General features: G+C 37.6%; 1 protein-coding gene across 3 annotated transcripts in view; it reads left to right on the forward strand.

Annotated features, from left to right (window-relative positions):
* LOC149199517 (TLD-domain containing nucleolar protein) overlaps positions 1–17,017 on the forward strand; it is a 230,361-nt gene that overhangs the window by 50,313 nt on the left and 163,031 nt on the right. For all 3 annotated transcript variants that reach the window (XM_089402474.1, XM_089402472.1, XM_089402473.1), the window contains one exon: positions 2,249–2,490. In XM_089402474.1, coding sequence (XP_089258600.1) covers positions 2,249–2,490 — 242 coding nt within the window. The remainder of the gene's footprint in view (positions 1–2,248; positions 2,491–17,017) is intronic.

A 17,017-nucleotide genomic window follows, 5' to 3' on the forward strand; every position in this document is an offset into this window, starting at 1 on the left:
ATGGGCTGAGATATAATCCCAGCCCTTGATCAATGGGGTTAGGTTTTCCCTCTCTAATGAGAGACAAAAGGGAAAAGAAAGAGATTATCCATTCATTCTTCATGAGTAGCATTGAAGAAGAGGAGAGTAAGGGAGCAAGGAGGCAGTGATTGCAGGGATAAGGAGCAGCGTACAGCAAGAGGAGTTGGCTACAGCAGTCCCTAGGAGGCCTAGTTTAAGCCTAGAAGGGAGCTCGAGCTTGAAAGGAGGATTATTCTTCTCATGAGATGTGAGGAGAAGAAAGGAACAAGGTTTCCAGGATGAGTTTGCAGGTTAGAAGGAAGAAAATCCCACAGGAAGAAGGCAGTGTACAGCAAGAAGGACTGTGTACATACTACAAACAGCCCAAAATTTCTGCTGGGAACTGGCACAATTCCCAAAAATTTCGGGAAGCAGGTACAGGCTGTTTTGCAGAGGTTCCTGGCCAAGTTTTAAGCCAGGCTATTGTGCATATTTTTGGAGGGTGGCTGAGTAGGAGGCTCAGAAAAATTTTGCTGTGAAAAAGGAGCGGCCTGAGCCTCTATACCCTCTGCTACAGAACAGTCTCAAGGCAGAGATTCTCTGAGTTTAGCAGCACAGATTTCGGGCCACTGGCAGTGCAAATTCTGGGCTCTTGCAGCATGTTTTTCGAGGCTGTTCAGGTCAGGAACAAGGCACGAAACTCCAGGCAATACTTCTGCTCAGTTTGGCATGATATTCAAGGTGTTAACAGTGGATAATTGTGCACAGAATTCGATGCATGTATCAGTTTGAGTTCAGAACTGTGGGGGTTCGAATTTATATTAACCTGGCAGTGGTATCTTCCATCAAAAGGGAGATAAGTTAACTTCTTTTCTGCTGTAAAATTCCCTTGAGAGCAATTAATAAACTCCTTGAAGACTGGTTTTCCCCTTGTGGGGTTTTCCAGGGTCATTGGACGAAAAATAATTGTGTATTGTGTAATTTTCTGAGTGTGTGTTTGCTTGTATTTCTTATATATCAGCTGGAAAGAGAATGGTAGCGTAGTCCTATGTGTTTCAAATAAATTTGTCGTAAAAGTTTTATATCAAACCTTCTAGTTTGCGACTGTGGGTATCAAACTTAAGCAAATAATTTGAAATCTGTGGGGGCTGCCAGCAAACAAAATTTTCTACTGTGACTATATATAAAAAATTAAAAATATGATTGCTGAATATTGGTCAAGAGAAAATTGTAGTTACGGTGTTGCCTAATGCATGTGATTGATGCTAGTGACACCTCTAGTTATTTTTCATCTTCTTTGGAGTATAAAATGTCTTCTTCATCAGGAACCTCTACTTTCTTCCATCAATAATCTTGCAATGATATAAGTGTTTGGATGCTCTTCTATGCCCTGGAGCCCACTTGTCACCAGATCTATGACAATTGAATTTTTTCCTTTTTATTTTGTCCTTGGGGTTGCAACTTGCAACTGGAGGTGTTAGGTTCCTTTTCAACTTCACATCTATCTGATTTTTGAGTGCGGCATTTGTGTCCAGGTGACCACTTTTCTGTATAATTTAAGATGAAAATTTAAAAAAGATTTGACATGATGTCAATGGAAATATTTGTTCAAGATGAAAAAGATTTGACATCTTGAAGCCTGTTTATTTTTGAAAGCCGTTTATTTCTAAGGATCAATTTTGATTTGTTTTGTAGATAATATGCCTCAAATATACCACCTCGTTCTTTTAAGCAATGATACTTACCAACATTTCCTATTTTTTTTTTCCTTGCTTTGAATTTGGAATTCATTTTTGGATGATCAGAGCATGCTTACCTATCCTTACTAAGAGAACAACTAACAGATTCCTAAGCATAGGCAAAATTGAACAGTTTACATGACTTATCTGAATGCGAAGACAAATTTGATATGATGGTGACTCGTGAGTACTCATATGTTGTCATAAATTTATGATAATTTATTATTATTATTATTTTTCTATGCATATTTTTCACATGTCTAATCTAACCAAATGAATACAGGAAAGATTGAATTATATATGTTTTGGCATTGAGTACATCATGTATGGATTATAGGTTTCGGTTGGTTTAATTGCTTATCAGTTATCCAGAAAGAGTTGGTCCCTCTAAATTGAGTCCTTCATGAAGCTTTTTCCTGTCTAACATCGATTTTCTTCATTTGTTACTAGCATTTTTCAAAATGAGATGACTTAATTATAGTTCCTAAAGTTGAATTTGTTTCTTTCAGGTCTGAGGTAGAAGCTCTTATGATTTCAGTGTTGGAAACAGTCCTGAGTTCAAAAGATACTATTACAGGGGATACTTTGCCAGAACATATTGTTCAAACATTTATAAATGCTGCAAACTTTACACCAACATCTGATTGTGATGGTGGTCAAATAATGTCATTTGAAGATTTCAAAGAATGGTGCAACTTGGTTCCATCCCTAAAGAAGTTCCTTGGAAGCCTTTTGTCATCCCCAATAACAGGTTATTTGATTTTCCTTTCTCTATGTTTTTATGATCATTTATAAGTAATCGTAGATAGTATGTTTGGCTTGGAAACTAAAAGGCATTATTGTTGCTTTTTCAATAGTCCTCTAACTGATAATTGTTTCTTATGATTTTCTTTGATTGATCTTTTCTTACTTTTATCATAAAACAATTACGTAGAGAATTTCAACAGTAAAACAAAATGCTAGAGGATCATAAAGAGACAGCCACACAAGAACACGAGAGCTTACCCTGGGAAAATCCACATGGGGGAAAACCCAACAATCTTTCCTTATAGATTTAAGTCAACAAGAGAGGTATCAAAGTCATAGACAAAATGACCGGTAAGATGACTGGTTCAGTATTTGTCAAAGTAATTTTGATCTTTGTACTTGTCAAGAAAAAGAAATATTATTTTTGTAAATGATATGAATGAGTTTCTTGCTCATTCCATAGGTCTAGGAAAATCAAAGAGTCAAAATCATGTTAAAGAGCTTTTCTTGAGCATATTTGTAAATGTATATGAAGCTACCTAGAGTCTAGAACATCCCTCCAAGACCAGCACAATCCTCTTGAAGACAAGCAAGCAGAACAATTAAAAGCTGTCACATCGGCCAGCAAAATACTTTAAAATAGAAGTCATGCCGGCTAGCAAAAGAGACACAACGCATCAGTTGGTTATGTCGGCTCATTATGGAGGCATGGCCACTATATATACCCACCTAGGGTCACCGCAAATAAGATGAACAGAAACTCGCACTTCTCTTTGAAGCAATTCGTTTGGGTATAGGAATTTTGGAAGTCTGATACAGGGCAATGTTTCGTATGGATCCACATTACAGGAGGAAGACACCTCTGTTGCTTTGATGACAATTACAGTGAAGTATCTTGACCTCCTCATATTACAGTGATCTCGGCATACCTCTCAAGTTTTGGATGAAGACAGTTAAGAAAGATACCTGAAGCTTTTCGGGTGGCACAATAACTTAAAATTTCGAGTGAGTAAAGTAATCATGTGTTTCTTGGATGGTCGTCATGTTCTGTAGCAGTTCCACAGAGATGATGACAAGATCAAAAATGTCATGGTGCTAGAAGGTCTCCAAAGAAGTTTTGGTAAAAGGATACTAGCAGTTCATGATGGGCAGCTCAAGCAAAGGAAGCATCAAGGTGAAGATCTCCTCTTCACATGCCAAGTAAGTATTTCTCATGTTTAATCAATTCTTGGTTTAATGACTTCAGTTTGCAAGGGAATGGAAATGCTAGAGGATAGTCATAATCCTCATGACAAGGTCCTTGCATAAAATAAGGACGATAGTTATGGTCCTCATAGATGAGTGAAGTCATTGAACAAGGTCTCCTTTGAATTCATAAAGGTAGACATTAGAAAAGCTGGTAGAGGAACCATGAACATTATGCGAAAATTCATGTCACTAGATAGGATGGAAGCCCATGGTAAGAGGGAGTAGAATTCATTGAATTAGTCTCTCTATAAGTCTCTTTTTGGGCTCCTAGATCCTGCGTAGAATGTGACTACAATATATATTATAGATATGATATGACATCATGGAAATATTAGAAACAAGATCTCGTGACATCATCACGAGGGTGACTAGAATCTCAAGTATAAGTAAGATACCTCAGTCATCAACTTAGGGTTTCTATGAAAGAAGGCAAGTTGTAGGAAACAACTTTGCAGAACTCCAACACTTAAAAGAAGGCTCATCATGCAATAAAAGGGAAACATCTGTTGGATAGGGATCTTTAAGATCCTCAAGATTCTCTGATGGAATCTTCACTAGAAGATTCACTAATCCAGGGATGAAGCAAGTGTTTCAATAGTAACTCCAACTTGTGGAGTTCATGAATAATGATATGATGACGTAAGAGCAGTTCAAGGGGTTGAAGATATTTCAATCAAGGAAGCTGCTGAAAGAAGCCTAGACAACCTAAAGGTAAAATGAGGTATGTATACTTGTATTTAAGTTTTATAATGTCATGTCATATGGTTGTAGATCAATAACTCTATCTTAAGAAGCATGATCGAAGGAAAAGGATCTCCTCCTCTGAAAGGATGCAAAAAGACATAAGTCACACTAGATGAAATGAACATAATATGTCCTCATACGAAATATGAGGTGGTTGACTACAATTACATAACTCTGATTAGAAAACCCCTGGGAATGGAATGTGTGAGGAAGTAAGAGATCGTAAGATATGCAACCATGATAAAGACAATCAACATCTTAGAACCAAGAAGAGTTGGCTAGGAAATCTCCCGGAAAGATACGAAGACTCTGATGGAAGTTTGGAAAAGATAGACCCTTGACAATATATATATTTATATATATATATATATATATATATATATATATATATATATCTATATATATATATATAAATTTGGGAAATGAGTCAACATGTATGCAGGATGCTGACAAAAACGACGTCATGATAGAAAGCCATCTCAAAAGGTATGATTTGATTTATTGTTATGCCTTGATTTCTTGCATAATGCTTGGATGAGTTCATGCAGGGCTACTGGAACAAGAGTTGTAAGCGCAAGGACAACTAACATTCATGTGGTGGATGGAAATTCCTAAAAGAAGCATGAAGAGAAAGAAGTAGCTAGATGGAGAAGGTTCCAGCTATGTACCAAGAAGGCCACTTTCCATGAAGAAAGGAATGACATGACAAACTAAGGAGGAAAGTGATCAATAACTGTTGCACTACAAGAAAGAAGCTCAACTAACTTTCATGACATCAAGGAGAGAAGTTGATCAGGCAATTGAAGGACCCACGGAGAAGAAGTTGCTGATGTATTGTAGAGTCCCTAGCTAAGAGGAAACTCTGACAGGTCCTTGATCAAGAGGGAGCTTGAGTTAGATCACCCTTGATTACAAAGGAGTGACAATTGTGTTTTTCTATTTCATGTGTCATGCGCTAGACCAGGACTAACAACCGTAAGTCTAGGTGAAGGCCATGGATGGAAATGAAGGCACATGATAGACACAACATTCTTGTCTTCACCCAAGAAGAAAGAATGGAGGGTTGAGTAATCATCTGGCATCCGATACTCCTTGAGGGTGTGTAGGGCATCCAAGATAAGAGTAGGCAAGAAGACTGATATTCTTTGAGGGCTGGGAACCCAAGATAAGAATAGTCCTAGAAGGTCATACTCAGTGAACACCCAGGTGGGTATGTACCTTGCGAGACAATGATGAAGGTGTCTATAAATCATTCGTCTTGTCAGCATTGTAGCTCATGGTCTCGTGGAGAGATGGAGCTATTAGTCAAGGCCTTGCACTGTGACAATGCTGGTTGATATGTATTATGATGTTATACAGATGGGATTACCAATCCGATTCTTCTTATGAAAAATTCTTCAGATTGAGAATAACCAAGTATCATTGTAAATACTGTTAAAATTGGCAACTAGGGCCAAACTCCATGTGGGTCACTTATTTATGGCAGCTGATATTTTCTTGGATTCCTCTCTTCGAGTCTTTGAGAGGTGTAGGATTGATCTAAAGATCATTCGATTCCGACATGTATTTATGGAGATATGAATTTATTTCTATTATTTGACAATTTGTCAGGGTCGGCCAACAAGCAAATTACCCCGAGCTCAACCTCAACGTTGCATTTAAATAGAGGAGACCTCAAGTCATTTGAGACGCACATCACTCATGATCTCTCTCTCTACTTGTTTGGCTTTGTCATCTCACAAGGAGGACGTGGTGGAAAGAAAGGTCACCAAGGTGCCCTAGCCACAGTCATCTAAGGAGAGCCCTAGTGGCAATTAAAGAAGAGATATAGCCGCAGATTGAAGGGAGATCTATGCAGTCAAAGGAGCCCTAATCCGTAGCAAGGAGGAGGCCTAATCCGCAACAAAGAGAGGCCTGATTTGTAGCAAAGAGAAAGCCCTAATACGCAGCTAAGGAGAGACCCTAAGCCGCAGCAAAAGGAGCCCTAATGCAGCAAGAAGAAGCTTGTTGATAGTGTGAAAGAAGCATGAGTTGCTATAGGTGACAACGTAGTGATAGAGCCTGTTTCTAGGCATGGGTTAACGACTTGTTTGGGCCTGTTGGAGGAGACCGCAACTACAACCAACTGCTTTGCTAGGCTGCAAGCCATAACAAGCAGCTAAGGTTGTTCCAAGGTAGTGCTAATGTGAACAATGCTTGCAGGAGGCAACATGGCATAAGGGGAGACTCTCTTAGGTGGACTGCAGCTCTAGAAAGGCTTAGTTTGCTGACAACGTGGAGGGTTAAGGGATGCATATTGTGCCCTAACTAGAATTGCAGAAGCAACAAGCTAACATTGGAGGTCAATTGCATTTTGTGGAGGAATGTTGGGTCAAAGTGTTGACTAGATTGGATCGTGATTGTAGCAGCTTGTTGTTGCCATGTGAAGGATCTTCCGAGCAGTTGAAGTATTTTCCTAGGAGCAAAACCAACAGTGTAGTCTTTGGATGCATTGAGCTTACTGTTGAAGGCGAGCCAATTAGAGGAAGATTTCTATCCTGTTTGACCAACTTTGACTTCTCTGGTCAAGGCCTTAATGCTGATGTCATAAAATATCAGTTTTGTATATTTGTACTATCTCTCTCTTTGCTGAACTATTGAAGAATATAAGAAGAATTGATCAAGGGTTTCCCCACATTGGGGTTTGTCCTTGGCTGGTGCCACATCTTGTGTCCTCTTGTCTTGGCTTGTATTTTACTGTTTATGTTTATGTTCTATCTACATTTTCCTATCATGTTGATGTGATTGCTAATCTGGATATTGATATTGGGCTAACAAGAAAATTGAAGTAAATTGCTCTTAAGCATAGAACATACCAAAAATTAACAAATACCTCCCTAGTTAAGAGGGGTGTTGAAGAAAAGTGTAACTAGGTTCGGTATTTGTCAAAGTAATTTTGATCTTTGTACTTGTTAAGAAAAAGAAATATTATTTTTGTAAATTATATGAATGAGTTTCTTGCTCATTCCATAGGTCTAGGAAAGTCAAAGAGTCAAAATCATGTTAAAGAGCTCTTCTTGAGCATATTTGTAAATGTATATGAAGCTACCTAGTGTCTAGAACAACCCTCCAAGACTAGCACAATCCTCTTGAAGACAAGCAAGTAGAACAATGAAAAACTCTGTCACGTCGGCCAACAAAATAATTTAAAATTGAAGTCATGTTGGCTAGCAAAAGAGACACAACGGATCACTTGGTTATGTCAGCTCATTATGGAGGCATGACCACTATATATACCCACCTAGGGTCACCGCAAATAAGATGAAAAAAAACTCGCACTTCTCTCTGAAGCAATTTGTTTGGGTATAGGAATTTCGGAAGTCTGATACAGGGCAATGTTTCGTATGGATCCACATTATAGGAGGAAGACACCTCTATTGCTTTGATGACAATTACAATGAAGTATCTCGGCCTCCTCATATTACAGTGATCTCGGCATACCTTTGAAGTTTTGGATGAAGACATAGTTAAGAAAGATACTTGAAGCTTTTTGGGTGGCACAATAACTTAGAATTTCGAGTGAGTAAAGTAATCATGTGTTTCTCGGATGGTCATCATGTCTTGTAGCAGTTCCACAGAGATGATAGTTTTGGCACATTGATAAGTATGATCTCAATGCAAGAAAAGCACAGTCATAGTCTCAATGAAAAGGAAGAAGAGGGATCGTGGTGATCATTGTTATGAAAAGGATCTAAGTAATCCTACAGTGATACTTTGTCTCGAGATGCAACAACAATCAAGATCTCGGTGGTGCAGACACAGTGATGATCTCAGAAAAGGTGCAGTGATGATGATGATCTCAGTAGTATGAAGAAGAGGATTGGTGTCTTGGTTTTGGAGTGGCTCAGTCAGTCAAGGGTCATGGTCTTGGTGTTCGTCAATTGGAATCTCTATAAGAAGAATTGTGTGCAGGTTTTCCTCTCCAAGAGGGAGAGGTTTTGGCCCTGGAAGAATGCCAACATCTTGTGTTCTTGTCTCTTTGTTATGATAGCTATTTAATGATCTAAAGAAGACACACTAATGTTAAAGAATATGCTAACAAGTTAAACATTAATAGTTATCATGTAAAAGAAGAATCTCATTAACCTTGTGCCCCAGATTCTTCAACACAATTCACCATGAAGTCAAGTCAACCCTCCAAGATATCTACCCTTAGAATTAGGTTTGCTCTAGAATTATGTGATTTGGTCCTTCCATAAAATTTGGTTCCTCTACAGAGGTTCAGTCTAGCACAAAGGTTCCGTCTTGAACAAAGATCTTCCACAGTGATTCAGTTCTTTTCTTGAGAGAGATATTCATCTTTTACAAGTCTTGAATTCATCCTTCTTTCTTGTCATCTTTGCAACCCTTAGAGATATAAAAATAGATGATGCGAATTGCACTTTTGGAGGGAGAACGAATGCATATGTATATAATCCTTTTGGGGGTTGAATAGGTGCTTCTTTGGGGTTGAGCGGATTTGAGAAGGAGGAGGGCCGACTCGGTCTTCTTGTGGAGTCATAAACTGAAATTCCAAAATTCAAATTTTACTTTTTGAGGTCATGAAGAACATGCCTTCTAAATTTTCTTTTGACAAATGTAATAATAAAATTTTCTTTTCAACATGAAGAACATTCTTTAATAAATACATAAATGATGAAAATATACATTATGAAGACCGACCGTAGTTACAAAATTTAACATTCCATCTTAACTAGGGAGGTAATCATAACGACTATCAAGATGTTCTCAAGTTGACAATTCTATAAGGAAGATGTTATGAATAAAATATATATAAAACAATACAAATAATGTAAACAATAAAATAATAAATAATGATTAATTAATTGGTAATTAATTAATGAAGAGGTATGCCCCTAAGGACATGACTGTTGGTGACGAGGTATCTGCCTAGGGTATATAAGCAGATCCTTAGCCTCATTTGTAAATCTCTTATCAATTCTTTTATAATATTCAATATACAATTACTTGTCCTACAATGGATGTCTTTGTCTTCGAAGTATTCTGAAGATTATCGCTGCATATACAAACCTTGTTCGTTACATTGGTATCAGATCCACGTTTTCTGATCTCGGCCTTTGGCCATCAAACTTTCGTCAACCTTGTTGTCATCACAATTGAAGCGCTTCGCTACACTAAGATTGGAGTTTCTCCATCATTGATTTCGTTAGAGGCCCTTGGCCACTAAAAAAATAATTCATATATATATATATATTACGATAATATCAGAAAAAAGGCGCTACTAATTTCAAAAAAATAAAAGGGAATATTTAAAAAGAAGAAAAAAACATATATAAGAAAATGATATTAAAAATATTAATACAGAAGAACATCTAAGTGAAGAGCATATGCAAATTAAAAGATTAAATGAAGAGCTTGTGGAACTTCAACAAAAAAATGAGGCATCAAAAAAGAAATATAAGGATCTCGAAGATCGATTTTACGTAGAATCAATAGAAAGTAACAAGGAGATTTGGCGTCTAAGAGATCATAGTCAATAATTACTTGAGAAGGTCAAGAAGTCCAAAACTACAAGAAAAAATTAGAAGGAAAAGAATGTTTCAAGAAGAAATTCAACGAGAATCTATCAAAGTGAGAAGAAGCAAATTTGCGCTTAAAAAACCTTACTTAAAGGTTACTAGAATAAATCAAAGATCTAAAAGATGAGAAGCTTAAACATAAAAACATTGAAAATAATAATGAGAAAGCAGAAATTGGAGAACTCTTATGTCTTAGAAATCATAATCAAAATCTACACAGTCAAATTAAAAAACTCAAAAATGATAAGAAATCAATACAACAAATTTGAAGAACTTATCACAAAAGAAGCATCAAAATATTCAGATAAAATAGTCCAAGTTGAAGAAAAAAGAATGAATATTGATCGAGTAAATGCTACATATTCAAAAGTTGCAGTTCAAACAACGGAAAGTCCAAGTGATGATTCAATAGTCAACTCAACAACAAAGGTACCTGAAGTAAATCAAGAAACTGCCACACACATGGTAAGGGAAATTCCAACCAGAAGAACTCCTTATCGACATTCAAATCACAAGATTATACAACTAAATCAATCTACATATTTGAACCATTCAGAACAGAAACAACAGATTTATGTTCCAAGGAATATTGAAGTTTGCAGAATCCAGTCCTATGATAACAATTTGTTACAAATTTCCAGTGATCGGAAGATTCCATAGAAGATTAATTTAGGATGGTTAGATCCATTTTTAGTTCGACAATTTTGTTTATCACTAAGAGGATCCTATTGTCTTGTGTCAACGAGGATGACAGTTCCGCGACGAAAGGACAATCAAAACAGAAAAAGAGATCAAGCCTTTTCATCAAGGAGCTTTGAAGACAAAGCTTTTTAAAGAGGAAGACAATGTCATGAATAATATATATATATATATATATATATATATATATATAAAATAATACAAATAATGTAAACAATAATAATAATAAATAATGATTAACTAATTGATAATTAGTTGGTGAAGAGGTATGTCCCTAAGGACATGACCGTTGGTGAAGAGGTATCTGCCTAGGGTATATAAGCAGAGCCTCACTGCCATTTGTAATCATCTCTTATCAATTCTTTTATAATATTCAATATACAATTACTTGTCCTACAATGAATGTCTTTGTCTTCGAAGTACTTTGAAGATTATAAGCATCATCATCAGTATCATAATCAACAACATCAACATAATCCAATGTTTTAAAAACCGGAACCAGTGACTGGACCGGTCCACCGAATGAACTGGGTTCGGAATCGGAACCAGTCGAACCTGGACTAGTCAGGGCTAAATGAACCGGTTTAAGAAAATACATTAAATAATTAAATTTTAATGAAAAAAACTATTTTTAAGATTTAAAACCATATTTCCAAGCCAATAGAAACAAAATATGCAAGGTTTGCTCATCTATATACCATGTAAAGGTGAATATATCAAAATGGCATCGAGTGCAATACATATCCGCAACAAAATACATAATCAATGAGGCTCTAAATGGCCTCTAGAGTCCGAAAACAATGCTCTAAGCTATGGGGTCACTAAACTACTACAAGTCTACATATCAGTGATCAACAACATGATCACTCCTCATCATGATCAAACTCATCACCACTACTAGACAAGAGATCATCAACATGAGCTACATAAATAATATGCCTTCGAGTTTGAGGACTCCTAAAGCTCCTCTACAACTTTAGTAGTAGTAGCAAAAATAGACATCAAAACTACAAATCACTGATCAACATGGTCACTCATGAAACTCATCATTGATTCAACACTACTAGAAATACATAAACATCATCAACAAGAGATACATGAACATCATCTAGCTCAAAGTCTTCAGACTTGGATTGCTCAACCTTATAACATGATAGAAATTGAAAAGGTTTAACATGCCTAACCAATGATTTTGGTTTGAGTGAAGGGTTCATCTCCTCAACCTTATAATGTGGTAGAAAAAGATTAGCATGCCTAACCAGTTGTTTTCCTTTGAGTGAAGGGTGCATTCTTGTTAAGGCCATGGTAGAGAAGTTCAACAATCAGTACCACCAACATCAACAAAGTTCAACAATCAATGCTACCACGATCAAGGCTCTTAAAGGGCTTCATGCTCTTGATCAAATGCCAATCTCATACCCTCATGCATGATAGACATTACAAACCCCCAAATCATGAAATCCTGAAAATCATTAAGTCTGCTGAATTTTGAGTGAAATCTAAAATTCGAGTTTCTCCATATGAAATCCAATGAGGTCGAAACCACTCTCAAACATCCGTAGTCATTTCATGGTAATGTTAAAAATTTAAGTAAAAGGATGAAAATGAAAATGAAAGGAAATGTCACTTTTACTTTTAAGAATTTAACATTACCATTAATTGCCAACATTGTTAGGGTTGAGATGTGTCAGGAAAATGAGAGGGTAGGCATGTTCAGGCATGTTTCTCTTGGAGGGACTATTTTTGGAGGAAAACAACCCCAAATTTTCCTCAAAACAATTTAAAAACTCACAAAAATGCATTTTGTGGGGGTTATATTTGCCCTGGAAATAAACTGGCCGGTTTAGGACAAAACCAGCCAGTTTGACCACAAACCGGCCGGTTTCGGACAAAACTGGCCGGTTTCATCCTAAACTGGCTGGTTTGACCACAAACCGGTCGGTTTTGTCCTAAACAGGCCGGTTAGGGCAAAAAAAAGGCGAAATGAGGAGGTAAACTGGGTTTTTAAGCCGGTTTGATCCGGTGGGCTTGCTAACCGGCCGGTTTGACCGGTTCAGACCGACTGGTTTTTAAAACATTGACATAATCACAGTTCACCATCAAACAACTATAGACATAATCTAGGTGAAACACTAGAGGTCTCATCAATGATAAATAAGTTCACCCTAGAAAGAGATCCGAGCATGATGTCGAGAGGCTCTTGGTCATCTGAGCGACCTCTAGGACTATTCTCCATCCAAGGTCAAATTGACATAGGAAGAATATCCTCTGTTGGACCATTCTTCAAACCAAGGTCAAAGTGACATAGTGAGAATGTCTTCTACTAGATCATTCTCCAACCAAGGTCAAAGTGACACAAGAAGAATGTTAGTCCATTGGACCATTCTTCACCCAAGGTCATAAAGATGCAGGAAGAATGTGAATCCGTGATGCTATCTAATCTATTAAACCATTCTCCAAGCAAGGTCATAATGACACAAGGAGAATATCGGACCATTATTCGATTAAGGTCGTGAAGACACAGGGAGAATGTCCATTTATAATGGTGTTTCATAAGCTCTCTCTTGCAATAAGAGAGGTATTTTCCATTGGCCTAAGCTTGTCTTGAAGTACACAAAATTTCCTCTTAGATAGAGGCTTTGTAAGAATATCAACTATTTGCTCATAAGTGGAGATATACTAGAGCTTCACTGCCCCCTTCTGAACCATGTCACAAAAGAATTTGGTACTTGATCCCAATGTGCTTGACCTATGGTCATCACCGACACTTGATCAAGATAATCCAACAAGTAACCTTTGAAGTCATATTGCTTCTCAACTTGTCAATCCAACTACAATATACTTGGCCTTTGCCATACTGAGTGCGACAGATGATTGCTTCATGCTCATCCAAGAAATTATAATAGAGGCCAAACTGAAGCAACATCTTGATGAATTCTTTGTCTTTAGCACTCTCTGCCCAAACTAAATCTGCAATTGTACTTCTCAAATCATCCATGACCAACTGTACCATGCTGGTACTCCAACACATGTTGAGCAATATATCTTGGCTCAACCATAAACTGTTTTGCTCCCTACACTGGATCACAAATACTTTCCAGTCACCCTAACTGAGTGCTCCCTCTTAGACTGAGACATATCCTGCTCAGGCTGCTCCCTCTGCCATTGTTGTCTTTCAGCATATCAACTATCTAGTTTGACAATGTCAAAGATAGTCCATCATCTCAGACTTAGAGGTCAACTCCCTCTGAAGCTAAAACAAGGCTTTCTGATGCTCCCTTTGTTATGGAGACAATTCTTTCTACAACTGCTCCCTCAGACACGAGTCCTTCATGTTCCGTTGGAGACAAATCAAAATAGATTAACCAAGCCCAATGTGTCTGCTTGTGATAGCCTTCTTTAATCATGAGACTTCTTCTCATGTACCTCAAAATCTTGAGGTAGCTGTATGTACACTTATTCCTCCTTAATCACTTTAATGAGGAAAGCAATCTTTGTATCAAACTAATGCAATTTTCAAACAAAGATAATAGAAGTTTACCTTACAACTTTGAAAACGTCTTGTCATGATCCTCTCCCTCTTACTAGGATAATATTTTTATTCAATTCTTGCTTTGAATTTGACTATGCTTCCATTTGTTGCACGCAAACTTCAAACTTGTTGATCTCCTGACCCCCTCTCAGCTCATATTTCTTTTAGTATAATATCTGTGAACTCAACTTATGATCCAGGGAAAATCCTCTTGGCGCACGCTTTGATTCGTTCTTCCACTTATTCCATTCGCTGTCAAAGCCCAGTAAGCCTTCACTATGTATCTGCGATCCTCACTAGGAGGTCATGGAAGAACAATTACAACCAAGGAAAGAATTTAAAGACAAGAGACTAACTAATAGTAAAATAGCAACAATATCAATAATCAAACGATAGAGATATAAAGTACTTATCTTTTGAGGATTATAGTTGAATGTCAGCTTACTCTTGATCTTAGCTTCCTTGCATCCATTGCCACTTCTCTTGTCCTCATCACTATGTCATTCTCTCCTTGCTAGGGTTAAGGCTTCTTCTTTCATTGGAAACAATTATTTAGGTTCAATCCTAGGGTTTTTTCCATAAACCATAGACCTTTCTTGTCCAAGCATATTATTGCCTGCTAGGGTTCACAAACCCTAGATGCTTGAATGTCAAAACCCTAGGACACATGTGATGATAATTATTGATGTCATTAGATAGGCAAATGATCTTCCAATGAGATGAAATATTCATATCTTCTTAAATCAACTGCACATCAAACTTGACTTTTTCACCCAAGAGCTCATCCTTCATAATTGGAACACTTCTAGATCTGTAAATTATACATTTTTCTTAAGAGGACTTCAACCTTCAGCCTTAAAGAGGAACTTGGCCTTATAATTCGTCGTGTTCAACGAATGTTATTCATCAAGGTATGCTTTATTGTTAATTTTAGATAACAATGGTATGTTCTATTCGTAAGAGCAATTTACTTCAATTTTTCTTATTAGCCCAATATCAATTTCCAGATTAGCAATCACATTAACATGACAACGAATGCAGATAGAACATAAATAAAAACAGTAGAAGACAAGCCAAGACAAGAGGACACAAGATGTGGCGCATGCCAAGGACAAAACCCAATGTGGGGAAACCCTTTGATTAATTCTTCTTATTATTCTTCAAAAGTTCAGTAGAGAGAGAGAGTACAATATACTAAATTCACTTGCCCAATCAAAGTCAAATCTGTCCAGTCCAACTGCAGTCATAGGAAGTCCTAACCAGAAAGTCAACGTTGGTCAACATGGCAAAATTTCTATTCCAAATCAGCTCGGTCAAACCCAGTCAACTTGGCCTCCAACAACAGTCCAACCCAAAACAATCCTGAAAATATAATTCAAACTCGGTTAACACAGAGTCAAACTTGCGGTCAATCTTCCCTGCAGTTAACGTTGGTCAAACAACTCTAAATGCCTCGATTTCTGTGCCCAGAATTGCGGCCCACCCAAGTAGAATATTCCCCAAGAAAAATGCAGTGAAACTTGGTCAACTGCAGCTTGGTCAACCATGGTCAAACCCTCTTGCTATTTGGTCAATGCTCAAAACAAAAAATTGCAGGTTGTCCTTCACACGTGTGGAGAGAGAGGCTGCCCAGAAATCCGTACACCCAATCGGATGAGAGAGAGATGTGTGAGAGATGAGAGTCCAAATGAGGTAGATGCTCCTTATATTTATATGCAATGTAGAGGATGAGTAAATGTGTCCTTTGGGCTTCTGAACCTACATTAGATCGCTGGCCGACCTTTAACAATTTGTCCATAAACGAAATAAATTCATAATTCCATTTATACATGTCAAAATGAGATGATCTTTAGATCAATCTTACACCTCTCGGAAAGCGGAATCCAATAAAAATATTAGTTGCATCATATGAGCTGTCCAAGGTGGATTTTGACCCTAGTTGCCAAATTTAACACTCCCTCTCAATTAGGAAGAACTCCACTTGCCAAATCATCTAACAATCTGTACCACCTCTAACATCCCTGTTATAATTTTCTTTGCTTTGTTGAACCATGAAGAAATAATGAAGAATAAATGATCAAGAATGTGTCATACCATTCTCCATTGACCTGAAGTCAGACTCCAATAATCGAGAGTGTATCTTACTATTCTCCACTGACTTGAAGTCAGTCTCCATTTATCCCAGATCAATATCAAACATCCTAGCATAGCGAGTATGATAGTACACGATGCGTCCATCAGTAGTACTACTATGGTCCCTATCCTCATTTCCCTAATCATTGGCCATATGAGAGGTACATTCCATGAGTCTCGGATTGCATCGGTAGGATGTATCTGGAGGAGAAGGTGAACCACTCATCCTATGCATATCTCAACCATCATGGGGTATCATAGGGGAAGGTGAACCTCTCACCCTGTACATCGTACACCATTAGGGGAAGGTGAATCACACCCTATGGTCGCCTCATCACTCCAAGAAGTACCCCAAGCCCCTCAGAGCTCCCAGAGCTCAATATCCATCTCATCGGGACTCTCATAAGAAGGTCTCTCCATGACTCCAAGTCGTTCACAGAAGGTTAAGAATTTGACCTTCCCAAGGGGCTTCGTAAGAATATCTGCGACCTGATCATCAGTCCCAATATGACGGAGCCTTATTGCTCCTTGTTGTACCATATCTAGATAAAGTGGTACCTGATATCAATATGCTTGGAGTGGTCATGAAACACGAG

This window comes from Pinus tabuliformis, chromosome 2_1, assembly GCF_031772625.1.
Source record: "Pinus tabuliformis cultivar Carrire ecotype Pingquan chromosome 2_1, CPIR1, whole genome shotgun sequence".
Taxonomy (NCBI): domain Eukaryota; kingdom Viridiplantae; phylum Streptophyta; class Pinopsida; order Pinales; family Pinaceae; genus Pinus; species Pinus tabuliformis.